Here is a 17,349-nt window from a genome sequence, read left to right as displayed (position 1 = left end):
ACAGTCAATAATACCATCAGTTTTATCAGTGCAATTCATTAGCTATACTTTCTCATAAATGCAATTATTCATGTGTATATTTCATAAATAAATATTCAAACTTATTACTACTACGACATACAAAAACATACAAGTCTATCATGATCCGTAACCTATATCACATCAATGTAGATAGTAATAAAGTGCCAGTGCTAAGTTCGAAATGAAAGTGACCATATCCTTGCGGGGAAGTCAAGAAACCAACAGCTTTCTGTTGTTGCCACATCCGCATTGGAATACTATCCCTCGTAGATGGAAAAACTTCGTTGGAATAATATGCGTCCCAAGATCGCAATTCATTCATGAATCCATGAGGATAGTAAGTGGACTCCCAATTGGAGGTTATGAATGAATTGTGATCTTGTATGTATTGTCGAAGGCTTTCACGGCCGGAATCACTTGGGCGCTGTGTGGTTTCCGGGCTGCATGGCCGTGTTCTGAAGATGCCAGCCGCAGATGCAGGCGAAACGTCAGGGGAGAATGCTGCTAGAACATGGCCATACAGCCCGGAAACCACACAGCACCCAAACCTAGGAATGTTTGCTAATTGCTTTCCTGTACAAGCCAACCCTGCACTTCCTCATTTGAAGTTTTCGAATATGCTTCTAATGAGCCAAAGGCTAATACACTTTAAACCCAAAGGGAGGAGATGCGAGGGGTTGTGGGATGCGTGTGCATGTGCACGCGTCAATACTCGCCCTGCCTGAGCCATCTCTCCCGCCCACCGGCAAACAGACCAAAAAAAGTTTTCTTACAAGAAGTCTCCCTTGGTCACGTGATCCGGTTAGTTTCGTTTTCCACCGGAACGACGTTAAAGGTCTTGATTCGCCCACTAGGGGGAAAGTGGTCGGCCTTTTTCCTCTGTCTGTCTCATGCGCTTTGCTGGGAGAAATGGCAATCTGGCGGGGACTCGCTCTTCGTTGCTGGGATTGGTGCAATCAGGGGGCGTGGCTCAACAGAGACTGCCTCCAAGAATCGGATTGGCTTCCTCGCAGCCATTTGCGCTGGGAGCTGACCGGAGTGAGAACCGCTTCGCAGGCTCTGATAGTCACCCATTTCCTGTCAACAGACTGAGGAAGCGCTTATAACATCTGGAAATCCGGAGCCTCCTGCGAAGTGACGCCTGGCAAGTGGAATCTGGGATTTAACAAGGAAAGGAATCCACCCGTTGTCAGCTTGGACTTGGAGGAGCCGTGAAGGCTTCCCAAAGGCAGATATTACCTACTCAGTTTGGGCGGATCCCCTAACAAGTACTTGAGAACAAAACGTTTGCGGATCATTAAGATGTGAGTATAATCACCAAAAAGACGATCTCGGGAAAGGAGGTCCTCTTTCCTGCCCTGTAATGTTGAAGGATCTCTTCCCAGCACCCTGAAGATCTCTCAGAGAAAGTATTACTTGGCAGCACCACCTCGGTGAGCGTCTCCTTCTCTGGGTTCTTCATTTTTCTTTCATTACAACTTTGCTGTCAGTCTTTTTTAATAGATCCCCAAACCTGATCCCCGGTTCTTTTGAAAAAATGCCCCTGCAGTATTTGAAGAGTAAGAAAGGGCGAGATCAGCTGCTGCATAAAGGATACCTGTTTACAAAGGAGCGTGTGTTTAAGAACAAAACCGTGTGGAAATGTGCAAACTACCACAGAAACCGCTGCCCAGGGAGAGCCCACACCTATGATGACCGTGTCATCAAGTTCTCAGACCATAATCACCTTCCCAGAGAAGCCAAGAGAACAGAGGGCAGCAGAGAGATGACAACAATCCCTTCTGGCCCGCAACTGACCCACGAAGCGGTCTTGCCAAATTCTGGGGGGCTATCGGAAACAGTTCCCAGCAGGAAACCAGGTTTCCAAAATGTGAAAAAGCTAACTTTGAAGCCAACTGCTTATGCAGCATTTGAGTTTGTATAGTACATCTATGCAGCATCCCGCCAAGGTACGTGTCCTTCGCAAGCATCGTCTGCCACTGAGGCCAAGTCAGTTGCTACGGATCCATCCTCATCACTCTCTATAATTCCTCCAAACTCTCTTGAGCGCTCAGAGAAATTAGAGGATGGTGATGTCATGGCCACTCCCATGCTCTGTGAGGAGCCCCAAGCATCCCATTCAACCCTCCCCCAGGCCACCCAGGAAGCTGGGAGGCAGAGGTTTCGCTCGGGCGCCGTCCCACCTGGAGCAAATCCCCAGGAGATTTTGTCCTGCATAAGTGAGGCAGCCCGGCAATGGTTGTGTCCTCAGGAGCACGACAAGGACCAGATTGTGGACATGGTCATCTTGGAACAGTTCCTGGCAGTGCTTCCGGTGGCCTTGCAGGCCTGGGTGAAAGCCCAGGAGCCGAGCAGCAGCACGGAGGCAGTTCAGCTGGCTGAGACCTACGTGAGCGAACAGGAACCCTCTGGAGCTAGTCAGGAACTGCAGAAGGTATGTGTTTTGACAGCATTTAATGGCTCTGTGTGTTGAATGAGTCTTTCAGAGGTTTTGTGGTGCTTGTGGTCGGCATTGGCCTGTTCGCTTCTGAACTGGGAGCAGGAATGGCAAAGAATCATGTGTCGGGGCTTAGTTATCTGGAAACAACAGCCTCAAGTCATTGCGGGTGGGGGAAGGTCTCTGGAAAGCACTTCTCAAAGGCTCAGGTGGTCAGCAGGTTTAATTCAAAGGGAGTCCAGGTACCAGAAGTTATGACAGCCCATCCCCAGCTAAAGTGAACCAGCTTCTCCCCCCCTCCCCCCGATGGGACTCCTGCAGAGTCAGAGCTACTAGTGGGCCGGGGGTGCTCATTGCACCGGGCACGTGCCTGGGGCGGAAAATGGCCCCGCCCCCCACTTACCATCGTGAAACAGTGCAGGCTGGAGAAGCGGCATGTTCCCTTCAGGCTAAAAACGGCCTGGTGGGAACTACAGTTCCCAGGAGACCTTGCGAACCCCAGGGTCTCATGGGAAGTGTAGTTCCCACCAGGCCGTTTTCAGCCTGAAGGGAACAGGCCGCTTCTCCAGCCTGCACTAAGGAAAGGGGGGGCAGGGCATAGAAGAACAACCCTCCTCCATTTTTTATTTTGCGCAGGCATTCTAGCATTATTGTCCAGTTGTATTGAAGTGGCATTTTTTTTAAAAAAGTCTCAGCCTTCATTTCTACCACTGAGAACTATCCACACAAAGTGGAAGCCAACCCCCCCCCCCCCAGCCCACCAACACGAACAACCCCTACTGGAGAAGGCCCCATTACCTGAAGGAGCAGGAACATGTACTTAATCCTACCCACCCCAACACACATTTTTCAGCCAAATTAGAGTTGTTGTAAAGCACAATGATTACCACAGCAGTCCCTTGTCAATTTCCGCTGCAAAGTCAACATCTCTTGTTAATTTCATCTCTCCTGATTGCAGACATTGTATCTTACCCTTAAAGTTACCTGGCTGGTCCCATGTGAAATTGACAAAGCTGATCTAATGTCCCCTGCTTCCTTGTATCTGTACCTGAACATTAATATCACAAGCTCTCTGTGAAACTGACAGAGTGGATCTAATCACCCCATTCTTATCTTTGCCTCAAGGTTTCCTAGCTAGTTCCATATGGTAAAGAGAAAAAATGTTAAAAATTCCTTTTTAAAATGGAGGATGAAGGGGAGCAGAAAATGGCTGAAGGGGAGGCTGGGGGCATGGCTAAAGGCCAGGTATTTAATGGGGTGAAGATATAAAGACTGTTTCAACATGACTGGAAGCTCAAGGGAAGCTGGCTCAGAAATAGGAAGGGGAAAAATCATGGTAAAAGTGCTTGGGAAAACAAAGGAGGAAACATGAAGGGAAAATAGAAGTAGGGGTGGGTAGTGTGGTGGCCAAGTTTGCAGATGATACCAAATTATGTAGTGTGGTGAGAACCACAAAGGATTGCGAAGAGCTCCAAGCGGACCTTGATAAATTAGGTGAGTGGGCTAAGAAATGGCAAATGCAGTTCAATGTAGCAAAATGTAAAGTGATGCACATAGGGGCAAAAAATCCAAACTTCACATACAATACTTACAGGGTCAGTAGCTATCAGTCACAGGCCAGGGAAAAGGGATTTGGGCTGCCTTAGTTGATAGTTCCCTGGGAAATGTCAACTCAATGCATGGCAGCTGTGAAAAAAAGGCAAACTTCTATGCTGGGGATAATTAGGAAAGGAGCTTGGATAAACAAAACTGCAAGGGATTGTCATGCCCTTATATAAAAAACATACGGTGCTTAATTCCGCATCTTTGGAGTAATCAGTAAGTTCAGTTCTGGTTGCCACATCTCAAAAAAGGATATCGTCAAGAGATTAAAAAAAGTGCAGAGAAGGGGCAACGAGGGATGATTGAAGGATTGGAGCACCTTCCTTATGAGGAGAGGCTGCAAAGGCATTTGGGGCTCTTTAGTTTGGTGAGGAGACGCCTGAGGGGGGGATAATGATTGAAGTATATAAAATTATACATGGGGTAGAAGATGGTGACAGGAATAAATTTTTCTCTCTTCCTCACAATACTAGAACCAGGGGGCATTCATAAAAATGCTGGGGGGAAGAATTAGGATTCAATAAAGGAAAGCACTCTTCGCCACACAACGTGTGATTGGTGTTTGGAATATGCTGCCACAGGAGGTGGTGATGGCCACTAACCTGGATAGCTTTAAAAAGGGCTTGGACAGATTTATGGAGGAGAAGTCGATCTATGGCTACCAATCTTGATCCTCCTTGATCTCAGATTGCAAATGCCTTAGCAGACCAGGTGCTCAGGAGCAGCAGCAGCAGAAGGCCATTGCTTTCACATCCTGCATGTGAGCTCCCAAAGGCACCTGGTGGGCCACTGTGAGTAGCAGAGTGCTGGGCTCTGGTCTGATCCAGCAGGCTGGTTCTTATGTTCTTAAATGTTTCCAGAACCAAACGGAGGAAAAAAAAAACATGCAAAGTTCAAAGGAAAAGAGCATATGGTGGCAAGAGTCCTTGTAAACAACTCATGGAAGAGGCCACAGATGGAGCTTTTGAGGGTGGGAAGAGCTTCACTTGTTTGTCATGCATTTCTTAGAGGCACTTCTGGAGACCAGCCTGAGCAGGAAGCTTTGCACCGAGTGTGGTGTCCTGCCCAAGGCTCCTTCCTGCACAAACTTCACACTTTTATTCATAGCCCACTTGCATCATTCACTAGAATGCTATTTATTTGACCTCACTTCCATACTTATTTACCCTTTATATCCCACTTTTTTTTGTCAGTGTGAAACTCAAGGCAGCATAGAGGTGTTTTTCAGGTCTCCGCAATCTGGGCCCTGACCAGAAATCTCTGTCCAATCTGTTCTTAAAGCTGAATTAGTGGGCCCCACCAGACATGCGTTCCATCTGTTCTCTGTCACTGGTAACAGTAGTGTAGAAGGTCTAGTCTTATTGTCTAGCACTAATGTCTAGATGGCAATAGAATTACTGATAATTGTGTGGGGTTGATTACAGATTTTTGCTTTAAAATGTGTACTTTTATATTCACCTTCTTTGGGTCAGGCTAAGAAGGGCAGCCACTATTTTAATCTCTCTCTACAGGGGGTGTGTGCATGGTGCCTTAATTATACCCATTTATCAGATTGGAAACTGAGGCTGAAGGACAGTGGATTTGCCCAAAACTGTACAACTGATCCATCGCTGACCTGAGATTTGCTTGGAAATTACACCTCCAAATGTGTTAATGCAACTTCCTTCTGGTTGTTTCAGGACTCAATCACCTTTGAAGATGTGTCTATACGTTTCTTGGAGGAGGAATGGGCTTTGCTGAACCTGGAGGAAAAAACTCTGTACTGGAGTGTGATGCAACAGAATTATGATAACGTGGCTTGGCTGAGTACGGGTCCTTCTTGGTTCCTAGAAAATCCTGCTCTGGGCTCTAAGGCATTGAAAAAATAGTGTGCACTCATTTTATCAGGATTCTTTGCAGATAGGTCAAGAGATGGTGTCCCAATCTTTCAGGACCTATCAAGCCCTTTCAGCTGGCAAGCTGCCCACTCCAGATCATTGATGAATGGATGGGTGCTATAAGAGGGCTGACAGCAGGGCGGGGGGGGGGGGGGGGAATGATGTCCTGTTCCTTTAAAGGGTCTTGTTGTGTAGAAACGGGCAGGGGAAGTTTTTCAGGGCATGAAGCTAAATAACATAATCTGGTAAATAATATAGAATTAAACCTCTATTTCTTTTATGCTAATAGATCAGCAAGTCACGAGCAAAAGGAGAAAGGTTCATTTATAAACAACGTAAAATCTCATCTCTACACAGTTCAATAAAGGATTTACATTTACAGTTTTATAAAGCTTATGTACAATTATTAATATGCGGGATTATACAATTAAAATCTAGAAAATAATGACATTAAAAGTCAAGGGTACCCCTTGTCCCCGGATGCCACTCTTCTGGTCACGTGGGGGGTGCAAAATCGCCCCCCACGTGACCAGGAAGTCCTGCTGCCTCATCGTTTTCGCATGCCTTGATCCCGTCCATGTATCACTGACATGGTGCCTCATTGTCTCCAAGTTGTCTCTCAAGTCCTGCTGCCTCATTGTCTTCGAGAACCCCTGGCCCCACCCATGTCAGTGACGGGGTCGAGGCGCACCAAAACGGCGAGGCAGCAAGATTTCCTGCTGCCTCCAAGCACCCTCAACCCCACCCATATCGCCATGTCTTAGAAATAGTATTCTATATTTGGGAGCCGGTAGAAACTTACAACATGCAGGTAGAGTTTTCAATATTGACTTTAAAAGCCATCTTTGGCCAGGTAGTATGGATAGGCAACAGTCTGATGAATGGCAGCTGTTTAATATAAAAGAACGTATTGCTATCCAGGCCTTAGCCTCCAGTGATGGTTCAGCAAATTCTAGAAAAATAGCTGGGCCAGGTACACACTTAGGGATGTTTGACAGCGAATGTAGGAAGGGTTTTAAGCGTGAGTCATACCTTCCATTGACCTCAGCAATGGTCACTGATACTCCATATAATAGAATAGGAATTATCTTAGCCTTAAAGACACCAAAAGCAACAGGCAGTCACTGCCTGAGGTCTGAAAGAATTTCAGGAGGGCTGAACAGTGCATTGATGCTGACTTTTTAGTAGCAGACCTTGTTCAGGACAGATTATAAGAAATGAAGCCAAGACAGCGAAAAGGTGTTCACCTACTCAATCAGCTAGCCATTATGAGCCAAGGTAAATGATGTGATGGGGCACCTTTGCAAAAAAAAAACAACTTTGGTCTTTTGGTAATAGATATCCAAGGACTTGTTTGAACAATAATGTGCAAAAGCATTCAGCAGTCGCCTTAACCCACTCCAAGATAACAGCACAGCATTGTTTGCATCGAACGAATCTGAGATAGATCTGCTGGATAGGTGCAGAGAGTTGAAAGATTCACCAGGAAAAACAGTGTCATTTAAATAGAGGTTAAAGAGGTAAACCACTTGGAATTCCATGAAAGAAAATCCACACACACACACTTGACATGGAGGTCATTGGTTGACCTTTGGCTGGTCATCCTCTTGGCTAGCCTACCTCACAGGCATATTGTAAGGATAAACTTCAAGAGTGAGTTAGTCATTCATTCATTCATTCATTCATTCATTCATTCATTCATTCATTCATTCATTCATTCTTTGGATTTTTATACCGCCCTATCCCAAGGGGCTCCGGGCGGTGTACAACAAATAGACATAGTACAGTTACCTACATAGAATAGAATAACAAAAATAAGAGGTAAATCCCAATACAATGAAGCACATGCTAAGTCTAGTGGGTGGTTTTGTTTTTATAAACATATTGTTCATTGTCTAAGTTATATGAGGGAGTGGTCTTTATATTCCAGATGTTGATGGATTACCAATTTCATATCAACCCCTGCCAGCATAGCCAATTGGCCATGCTGGCAGGGGCTGATGGGAATTGTAGTCCATAACATCTGGAGTGCCAAAAGGTTCGCCACCACGGGTCTAAGGCATCTAATGAAGATATGTATACAGTTACTAAATAGTGCTAAATGGTCTTATTAGTAAAGGAAAGGCTTTATTACATGTGTGCAAAGTTAACTTTGTTGACTTAGAGAATGACCCCCCTCCCCTTTGGTTCAGCAGGTGTGGAGATGGGCAGCAAAGGAGAGGAAGACTCCCAGCAGGAAACTCCTGAACCTATGGCAGAATTGCTGGAAATATCCAACAAGGAAATATCCTGGGGCTTCAAGGAAAACTCATTTAAGGAGAACCCTCTGGAAAGGCAACCAGAAAGCAGTTCAGAGGAAAAAGATGTTAGCGATTTGAAGGAAACAACCAGAGATGCGGAATTAGATCTGGAGACCAGGTGTGTGTATAGTGGTTGTGGAAAAGAAGACGAACCCTCCTCACTTGTTGGTAGCAGGAAAAGCCACAGAGAGGAAGATCCTGAACCCGCAATATTATCTGGGGAGCTACAGGAATCCTCAGAGAGAAAAATCCCTCAGGATCCTGCGGAAAATTTAATGAAGGAGGACCAGAAGGAATTGGAGAGGCAGCAGTCAAACAACCCTAGAATGGAAGAGAATTTTATTCCTTTCAGGGAAGATTTGAGGGACCATCGGGATAGTAGGCCAGGTCGAGAGACTCCATGCATAGCTGTTGATGGTGAGGACCAGGGTGAATCCATAACACTTCCTCATGAACAGAATATCTACACAGAGGATGACTTTGAATGTGTGGCCCTACCTGAGGAAACATTGTTTATATCAGTGGAAGATATTTCCCAGGGTGCTGAGAAAAACTCGCAGCTGAAGCCTATAAATATTTATTCACTCAATGACCTGAATAGCACTTACTCCCAAATAGGTGTGAATGGGACTGCAGCACTAAATAGTCAGAAGACCATAATTCTGGACAGCGAGCAGATCAGTATCCCAGGGAAGGAAGGAGGAGAAGAGGAATCTGTTCTGTCTGGCAATGGTTTGCTGGAACTAACTACAGGCATTCTTTTATTTGATGCTCAGCCAACACCAGATCCCCAGCTTACAGGCCCCGAACCTGAGAAATCTTCAGAATACCACAATATTCAAAAAAATGGTCAGGGAGAAAATTTGCCTGAAGGCTCCAGTCTTAAGAAACTGTTCATTCCAAGTTCAGCTTCTACCACACAGACCAACTGCTCTGATTCTGGGGAAAATTCTGACAGTGTGTCTGTTTTGATAAAACACAGAAAATCCGACAGAAAAAGAAAATGTAGTAGGAGAAACATGTCTGCTGGATCTGTCCTGAGGAAACATCAGAGACTGCACCCAGGAGGGAAGCTACAAAAACATCTGAATTTGAAGAACTGGTGGGCCTCCAGAAAATTGAGGGGCAGGTTACCTAAGCTGCAGACAGGACTGGGGGCACTCTGGAAACATGGTTCTATAAATATAAATACCCAGTCCCATGAAACTCTCCAAATGGAAACAGAGACACACATAGAAACCTCAGAGGCGGCTTCCTCCACAGATTCCAGGGAAGCAAAACCTGGGCAAAGAGCTCCATCTCCTTTACTTCCAGACAAAACGGCTGCTGAGTTAATGGAGATGGTGAAGCAGCTGCTTACAGACATGGAGCAAATTAAGTCGGAGTTGTTCTGGATGCACCCCATGATGGCTAGCATCCAGAATACCCTGGGGAACCTTTTTGGCTGCACTGATGATGCTGAGCATCGAATCTCAGATTTGGAGTTCACATCCAGGAATACCAAGGCCCAGATGTTGCAGCATTACAATGATATCAGGGCTATTGGAGCCAAGGTGGTTAGAAAAGGTGTGCAGGCTAATGTCATAGCCGGACTGTGGCCATCACTGGAGGTCAAGAGAAAAATGAGCCCCTGAAGCTGCCCCTTCAACTCTTCCCTTATTGCTCTCAAAGACCCCTCTGCTCTGCAGAGGTGAATCTGTTGGTGGTCCCCGGCCCCAAGGATGTCTGGCTGGCATCGACACGGACCAGGGCTTTTACGGCCCTGGCTCCGGCCTGGTGGAACGTACTCCCTGAGGACATCCAGGCCCTGTGGAGTCTGTCTCAGTTCCACATGGCCTGTAAAACAGAGTTGTTCTGCCGGGCTTTTTATGCCAGGCCAGCTGGGTACCCCTTTTTTTAATATTGTCCCATGGCCTCGACTGGGTACGACACGCAGGTTTGCTCTTGTATGTTTTTATGCAGGTTTTATGCCATCGTGCTGGTAATTGGTTTTAATGTTTTTATCTTTAATACTGCTTTTGTATTGTTGGGGGGTTCAGCGGGGAGCATATGTAAGCCCCCTCGAATCCTCTTTGGAGATAGAAACGTAAGATGTAGAATGTTAATAAATAAACTCCAGATTCAGTTTCTGGGGATGGTAACGACTTTTGCTTAAGATTGGATACACGGTTCAGACTGAGGCTCAGGGAACAGGAAGCTTGATGCTGATGAAAGTAGCATTTGTTTTCACTGCGTCTGAAAACCTTTGTAAGTATTTGGACCCACAGTTATTTCCATAAATCCCAGGTGATCATCACAAAATGAACATGATCCTTGTTGCTGGGTCTGTGTTAATCCTATCAAAGAAGAACAGCTGTACTCAGGGGTGAAAGTATCCTACCAAATTTACCTGGAAGGATGATATCCCTGCATGTAAGACAACCTCTTTAAAAAATGGTTAGATGCCATTTTTTTAAAAAATATATATTGTATATAACTGTTTATGGGAATTAATAACTTTGACGGGGAAAATCAGTCTTCCTTTCGGGTATATTTGACTTGCTACATTTGGTATTAAAACAACCTGGAGTATCTTGGGGCTTGTCGTGGACAGCTTGAGGAAAATGTCAATTCAGTGTGCTGCCGTAAAGGGGAAAAGTAATACATATTTGGAAAATAACTGAGAATAAAACAGCCCATATTAAAATCTGTGGTGTAATCTGATGTGCAATGCTGCGTACAATTCTGGTCACCAAATTTGAAAGAAAAAAAAGAGATTGCAGAGCGGGAAAAAGTGCAGAAGCAGGCAACAAAGGTGATAAAGGGGCTGACCCTGTCTTTTTCATGAGGATAGGGCAGTGATGGCGAACCTTTTTGAGACCGAGTGCCTAAATTGCAACCCAAACCCCACTTATGTATCGCAAAGTGCCAACCCGGCAATTTAACCTGAATGCTGAGGTTTTAGTTTAGAAAAAAACGGCTGGCTCCCTCTTCCTGTGCCCCACCCGCTCGAGCAGGGGCCAGTCTGCTCAAGCCTCCAGCAAGTCTCATGTGCACCGCTCTGTGCCTCTCTAGCATCTCTGCCTTCTCTGCGCCCCCCCCCCCCGCCCCCCTCGGGCAGCAGCTACTTGGAGCATAGGCACCAGGCTCGCCAGCCAAGTCCTCCCTGATCACTGCAGTGCGCGCACGTTGTGCTCAGTGGCCCAGGCCAGCCTAGATGTGTGTGTGTGTGTGGGGGGGTGATTTTCTGCCCCCCACATGACGAACTCTGTGCGTGTGCCCACAGAGGGCTCCGAGTGCCACCTCTGGCACCCGTGCCATAGGTTCGCCATCACTAGGATAGGGACTTTTCAGTTTAGAAAAAAGACAGCTAAGTGAAGACGTGTTACAGATATGTACAATTATACAAGGGGCAGAGAAAGTTGAAAGAGTGAATATTTTTTTCTCCTGCTCCCATAATATAAGAGCTTGAGGCGAGCCAATAAACTTGATGGGCAATAGGGTCAGGATCGACAAGACGAAACGCTTGGATACTCAATGAGCAATTTAATTGAGGAATTCACTGCCAGCGGGCATTGTGATGGCTGCAAGCATAGATGGCTTCAAAAGGGGGTTATAGCCTCATGGCAGATAAATCTACCAAACATTACCAACCATGAGCCATAAAGACTACAGAAAAAGCATGTAAGCTTCTGAAATCTAGTTCTAGGAAGCAGCTTCAGAGAATGCCGAACGAGGTGGACCATTGGTCTCAACGGGAGCATTTCTTACATTCATCTGAGTGTACTGAGTTTATGCATGCAAGATACATGCTGTTACAGCCACATCTGGATTAAGCATTCGTATCACAAAGCAGCGACTTGTTCTTCTTTGTATTCTTGCCAAGCATTTCCTATTATCCAGTCAACCTGGTTGTGTACGCGGCGTTTGATTCTGTGATAGAAATCAATCAAAGCCGCAATGTGCTGTTTGACCACGCGTAGAATGGATACTGTGCAGCTATCGCGGGCATTGTTAAACAACCGCATGACCAGGAAAAGTTTCTTGGGAGTTTTCGCCAGCGATCAGCTACCGACTAAAAAGTGGCTCAGAGGCCAGCGTGTCTAGTGGTGAACACCGATCCTCCAAGTTTCCCCGGTGAGCACTGGTTGGCTATTCACCTTCCCGATCATGAGCGTGTAGAATTTTTTTACTCTTATGCAAACCCACCTTACAGTCTACTCTACCCCCAAAATCCGTGATGGATTTTTTTAAAGAAAAACTCTAAGGATATCTATTTTCACCAGAAGAAACTCCAGGGACCCGCGTCAACTACTTGCGGACATCACTGCCTGTTCTTCCTGTACAACCGCTGCAAGGGGCTGCCATTTGATTTGATTGTGAAGACGTATTCAGCAGATCTTGTGCAAAATGACAGAATGGTCAGGACTTTTGTGAACAAAATTGGAAGGGGATCAAAAACTTTACAGACCAGATTATGACCTGTACAATCCTGTGTTTCCTGTGCACCCTAGTAAAACCCTCTTTGGAAAAAAAAAAGCGCTATCACGTGCCTCATTTGTAAAATTAGAGCCAGGACACTGTACCAATTTTAAAAATAATTTATTATTCCGTTAACCATTTTCCAAGGGTTAGCCCAGCTTTCCTTTTAGAAGGGGCCAAAAGAGGTGCGTCTTCTTTTTCTTGGAAGATTGGACGGGCGTTCTCTTGGCAGAGGGTGGTGGCGAAAAGCTTTTCAAATCTTCTAGCAGCTTTCTAGTTGCTTTGCTGCCCGCTACAGATGAGGGTGTGTTTAGTTCTGCCAATGTACCGATGAACATCTCGTAGCCTTTAGGGAGCCGTGCAGAAGTCGGGGCGTGTGCTTGTGTAACGCTTCTGATGAGGTCCAATATATGGGTCCCGGGTACGGGCTTTCCTTCGTAAACGAATATCCCCTTTTCATCCCAATCGTAACTGTACAAAATCATCAGGTTCAATTCTCCCGCTAATATCATTCACAACGGTTTGAACACCTCTTGAAAGCGCTTCAAGAGCGTGGCTCAACGATGTTAACCTGTCTAAATTAACAAGCGGAATGCCTCACTAACCAATAGGCTTCTAAAATTTTCATAGGGCCTTTCCCACGTTCTCACCCTTTCCACAAAGACTTCTGGTTGTTCCTCATCCTGTAAGGGAGATGCATTAACATCCCCACCCTCCTCCTCCTCCTCCTCCTCCTCCTCCTCCTCTTCTTCAGTTGCTCCGCATTCAGGCCCCCCATCCCCATCTCCATCAGACCCCGATGACTGACTTTTGGGACTCTGTGCAGGATCAGCATGTGGGGCATTCTGTGGCAAACCTGCACCCACCTGTGTTACATTAGCTGTGCAATCTAAATAAACATTATCAGCTTTATTATTCGCTAGATGGCTTTTCATCACTTCGAGGTAATTCGCTAGATGGCTTCTCATCACTTCGAGGGATCTGGCTTCCAGCCTTTTGATCGCAGCCTTTGCTTTTTCAATAATCTTTTCGTTCTCTTGTTTTGCTACTAGAATGGGTTGCAGCTTGGCACAGGTCTCAAGAAACACAGCATCAGGAATCTCCCTTGTGGGGTCCTCCACACGAGCCTTCTTGGCTTTTACATCCCCAGCACCAGCAGCTGCTTGTTGATCGGTCCTTGTCCGCTTCAACTTGCTTTTACTATCAGATACAGCATCTGAAAACAGGATAAACACAGGCCTTGTTAGAAAATTATATATACACATCCACGCAACATTTTTAACATGTTGTAGACCTAAAATACCCCATAAAGAAAACTGCCAGCATTGGTGAAAACACAAGCATGAAATGAATTATGCACCCCAGTTAGCAAACCTTAATATAACAAGAATTTAAATAATGTGAAAAAAGAAGACAAAATAGGAAAACATATCAAAACATGAAGCATATCGCTTAAACTTGCAGCTGCAGAGAGAAATTATGCTCATATACTGATAACTTTACATAAAAACATTCTATTCACTTCTCCAGGAATCTCCAGGAATGCCTGGCAACCACCAAGAAGCTCTAAAATGCACCTGCCCTCTCCCCAAAACATTCTATTCACTTCTCCAGGAATCTCCAGGAATGCCTGGCAACCACTGAGAAGCTCTAAAACGCACCCGCCCGCTCCCCAAAACATTCTATTCACTTCTCCAGGAATCTCCAGGAATGCCTGGCAACCACCGAGAAGCTCTAAAACGCACCCGCCCACCCAAAGTGCCTTTGAACACATAGTAGAATAATTACCAGCAGCTTCCTTAGGTTGCTGATTGGGAATGACAGTTTGGGCAGCAAGAGCAGTGGTGGCCCTATTAGGCCAAGCTGCTCACATACTCTTGACCTGTACATATCTGGTGTACCAGGAAAGGCTGGGTTTTTAATGACCACTTCTAATAATTGTAAAATATACAGCTCTGAGACTTCCCAAGACACATCCACAACCCCTTTAATGCATAGCCTGCCCTCCACAGAAAGGTTCGAGCTCTGAGATTCCCCCAGCAGGGGGCTTGCTAGTTTTTGCAGCAAAAGGAGGGTGGAGCCTTAATAAGGCACACGGAGGCTTCCCCAAGACACATCCATTAAAAAACATTCTAAACCACCAAGAAACGCTTTCTCCATTTAGCTATATAATGTGCTGATTTTTTTACAGGGCTGCTGCACTCGTTACATTTCAGAATTATAAGGGGGGGGGGACTTACTGAGCATGTTAGCTGCATGTGTTGATGGCTCTGCATCTTGGGGAAATGCTGACTGTCTGACCTTCTGGATGATAATTTCTAGTAATTTAAAATAGAGACACTTATTACCACCTACCGGTATGCATTGCCCCCTCTGTAGAACAACATGTGTATTCAGCACTCTCTCTCTCTCTCCCCCCCCCCCCTCTGTGGAGTGGAGTTAGACACTGCTAGATTCCACTTTTGCTACATTTTTCCAAATTACAGCAGGAGTGTATACTTTTTTTTCTAAGACAGCTGAAGCATAGAGTATTGTAACTCTTGCTTATAATCAGTATGTAGAATATTTTAACTCCAGCTTAGAATCAGCATAGAAGACAAATGGGCTTTCAAAATAGTTTAAAAAAATCTTACCAGCATTTTGACACCCACCTGGTTCTAACGGATAGGAGTTTCTAGATACTCCCTCATGGAAAGCTCCTGGCTGGTTTAACCCCCGAGTCCCACTTTGAAGACTGCTTTGGGTGATCCCATCAGATAGCACTTCAATCTCTGCAACTAATATGGGAAATTATATATATTCCAACACCCACCCACCCCTCTTTTGCCATAAGAAGAATAGAAAAAGCATCTTACCGGACCTGTCGGGGATCTGAAAAGGATCCATGTTTAAAATATAAAACTGAGATCTTTTTGGCTTTTCACCCATTGCACTCTTCAGAAGATGTCTACTGGGTTAAAAGGGGAACCTGCAAAAATGCGCGCTCTCTTGGGGGTGGGTCTTTTGGTCTGCGGAAGGTTATCTGATGTCACAGGTCTCGCTGATAACCCAATGCCGGAAAGCCAGGCATCTCTAGGCCCTGCTAATTAGCCATGCCTTGCCGTTGTGCCTGGGCAAATGTCCTCCTCCTCCCCCCCCCCCCAGCTTGGTTGATTTTGCAACTCAAAACAGGCGGGAAGGGTTTGCTTTTGACAAGTTATCTCCAAGAACAGTCCTCATTGGCTAGCAGAGGACTACCCAGCTGTCATATTGGGAAGCCCGGAAAGACTCAGTCCTTTTGCCAAATGCTGTCTTCTGAAAAGGTTATGTGGACAAGGGTGGGATGCATTGAACTGAAAAGCGGCAGATCAGTTTTAAAAGAACTTTTCCCCCGCCAGCATGGATGCTAAGAGGGGGGGGGGGATGCTAAGAGGGGGGGGAGGGGCAGGTCGGCAAGCTGAAGTGTGTCTGCTGAGAGAGAGGAAATGCTTTCCCCATCTGCTTTGACATGACAAGACAGCATTTTGGAAGAGAGAGGGGGGGGGAGTCAACAGCATCTCTCTCTCTCTCTCTCTGTGGCAAGATGCTCCTAGGTTCCACTGCCCTGCTTTATTATATTTTTCCACCGGCTGGGATGAGCATAGAGGCGAAACACCCCCCCCCCCCCGCTTTTGGCTGAGAGTTTACTTGAGAGGTGGGAAATGGGAGGGCTGGAAGAGATGGGGGGGACAGAAGCCACCCCCTCTGCTTCTGGCTGACAGTTTTGCTGGAGAGTCTTGAGCGTGTGTGTGTGTGTGTGTGTGTGTGTGAATGAGGGAGGGGCTGATTGTTAGAATCAAGCTGGTAGATCATGGGATGAGAGAAGAGATGGGGCTGCCCCCCCCCCTCCCCCTCTGCTTCTGGCTGGCAGTTTGCTAGAGAGTTGAGTGCGTTAGTTGCGGCTGGTGTATAGACGGGAGATTGGGACGGGCTGATTGATTTGACGGTTTCTCATCAGCACCCTTTCTGCAAGCTTGCAGACCTGTATGTCAGAGAGGGGAAATGCAACAGATCAGAGGGGGCCGCTAGATAGAAGCTGCTCCCTAGCTTCCTTTTTTCTTCACTGTGTGTGCGTGTTGAGGGGGCTGGGGCAGGCCTGCATGCTGGCGTGTGTCTGCTGAGAGAAGGGAAATGCTTTCCCCATCTGCTTTTACAAGACAGCCTATTTTTTTGGGAGGTCTGCTTGCTGTAGATGTGAGAATGGGGAGAAACTGAAGAGCTTTGGTAAAATAGTTTGTTTTATTTCATTTTTGTCAGATAGCTGTTTTCGAAAGGGTTATTTTCTCCAGATGGGGGCAGGGTCTGTGAAGGGGATGCCTTAGCTTGAAAGAATTAGATTGTCTCTCACCCTAAAATTGTACAGGACAGCCTGTTAAAGTACATCTTTTGCATCTAATTTAACATTCAGTAAGAGGTTTTGGGGTGGAGGGTTTAAACAGAGCAAGTGCATTTTCTTTTCCCTTGAATTCTTACTTGAGAGAGAGAGAACCCGCTGATAGTCAACTGCTGGTCAAAGTCTGATAAAACACACACGCTCAGCCCCAAATACAAGGCAGTCTTCAAATGTCTGCCTCTCTCCATGCATGCAGGCTCCACAAATCAACCCTAACCCCTGAAAAGGGCATGTCTGGGT

General features: G+C 46.0%; 2 protein-coding genes across 2 annotated transcripts; one reads left to right on the top strand and one right to left on the bottom strand.

The window, feature by feature from the left end:
* The first annotated feature begins 1,055 nt into the window (after positions 1-1,055).
* LOC125430157 (zinc finger protein 436-like) lies at positions 1,056-10,366 on the top strand. The gene is made up of 3 exons (XM_048491950.1): positions 1,056-2,455; positions 5,740-5,866; positions 8,133-10,366. The coding sequence occupies exons 1-3, from the start codon at positions 2,099-2,101 to the stop codon at positions 9,869-9,871; spliced, it is 2,223 nt and encodes a 740-aa protein (XP_048347907.1). The 5' UTR covers positions 1,056-2,098; the 3' UTR covers positions 9,872-10,366.
* LOC125427722 lies at positions 9,903-15,632 on the bottom strand. Its single transcript, XM_048487274.1, has 4 exons — positions 15,554-15,632; positions 15,332-15,475; positions 13,457-13,914; positions 9,903-10,010 (listed from the first exon to the last, which is right to left on the bottom strand). Exons 1-4 carry the CDS (start codon positions 15,624-15,626, stop codon positions 9,903-9,905), a joined length of 783 nt encoding a protein of 260 aa, XP_048343231.1. The 5' UTR covers positions 15,627-15,632.
* Positions 15,633-17,349: the final 1,717 nt, after the last annotated feature.

The sequence above is a fragment of the Sphaerodactylus townsendi genome, linkage group LG03 (assembly GCF_021028975.2).
Source record: "Sphaerodactylus townsendi isolate TG3544 linkage group LG03, MPM_Stown_v2.3, whole genome shotgun sequence".
Taxonomy (NCBI): Eukaryota; Metazoa; Chordata; class Lepidosauria; order Squamata; family Sphaerodactylidae; genus Sphaerodactylus; species Sphaerodactylus townsendi.
This window is presented reverse-complemented; position numbering and strand designations above follow the sequence as displayed.

Coding starts and splice junctions, on each gene's coding strand:
- LOC125430157 (XM_048491950.1), top strand. CDS start 2,099: ATGGCCACTCCCATGCTCTGTGAGGAGCCCCAAGCATCCCATTCAACC. Junction 2,456..5,739: donor CTAGTCAGGAACTGCAGAAG/GTATGTGTTTTG, acceptor TGGTTGTTTCAG/GACTCAATCACCTTTGAAGA. Junction 5,867..8,132: donor TGATAACGTGGCTTGGCTGA/GTACGGGTCCTT, acceptor TTGGTTCAGCAG/GTGTGGAGATGGGCAGCAAA.
- LOC125427722 (XM_048487274.1), bottom strand. CDS start 15,626: ATGGGTGAAAAGCCAAAAAGATCTCAGTTTTATATTTTAAACATGGAT. Junction 15,476..15,553: donor TCAGATCCCCGACAGGTCCG/GTAAGATGCTTT, acceptor TTCCCATATTAG/TTGCAGAGATTGAAGTGCTA. Junction 13,915..15,331: donor AGGTGGGTGTCAAAATGCTG/GTAAGATTTTTT, acceptor TCCTGTTTTCAG/ATGCTGTATCTGATAGTAAA.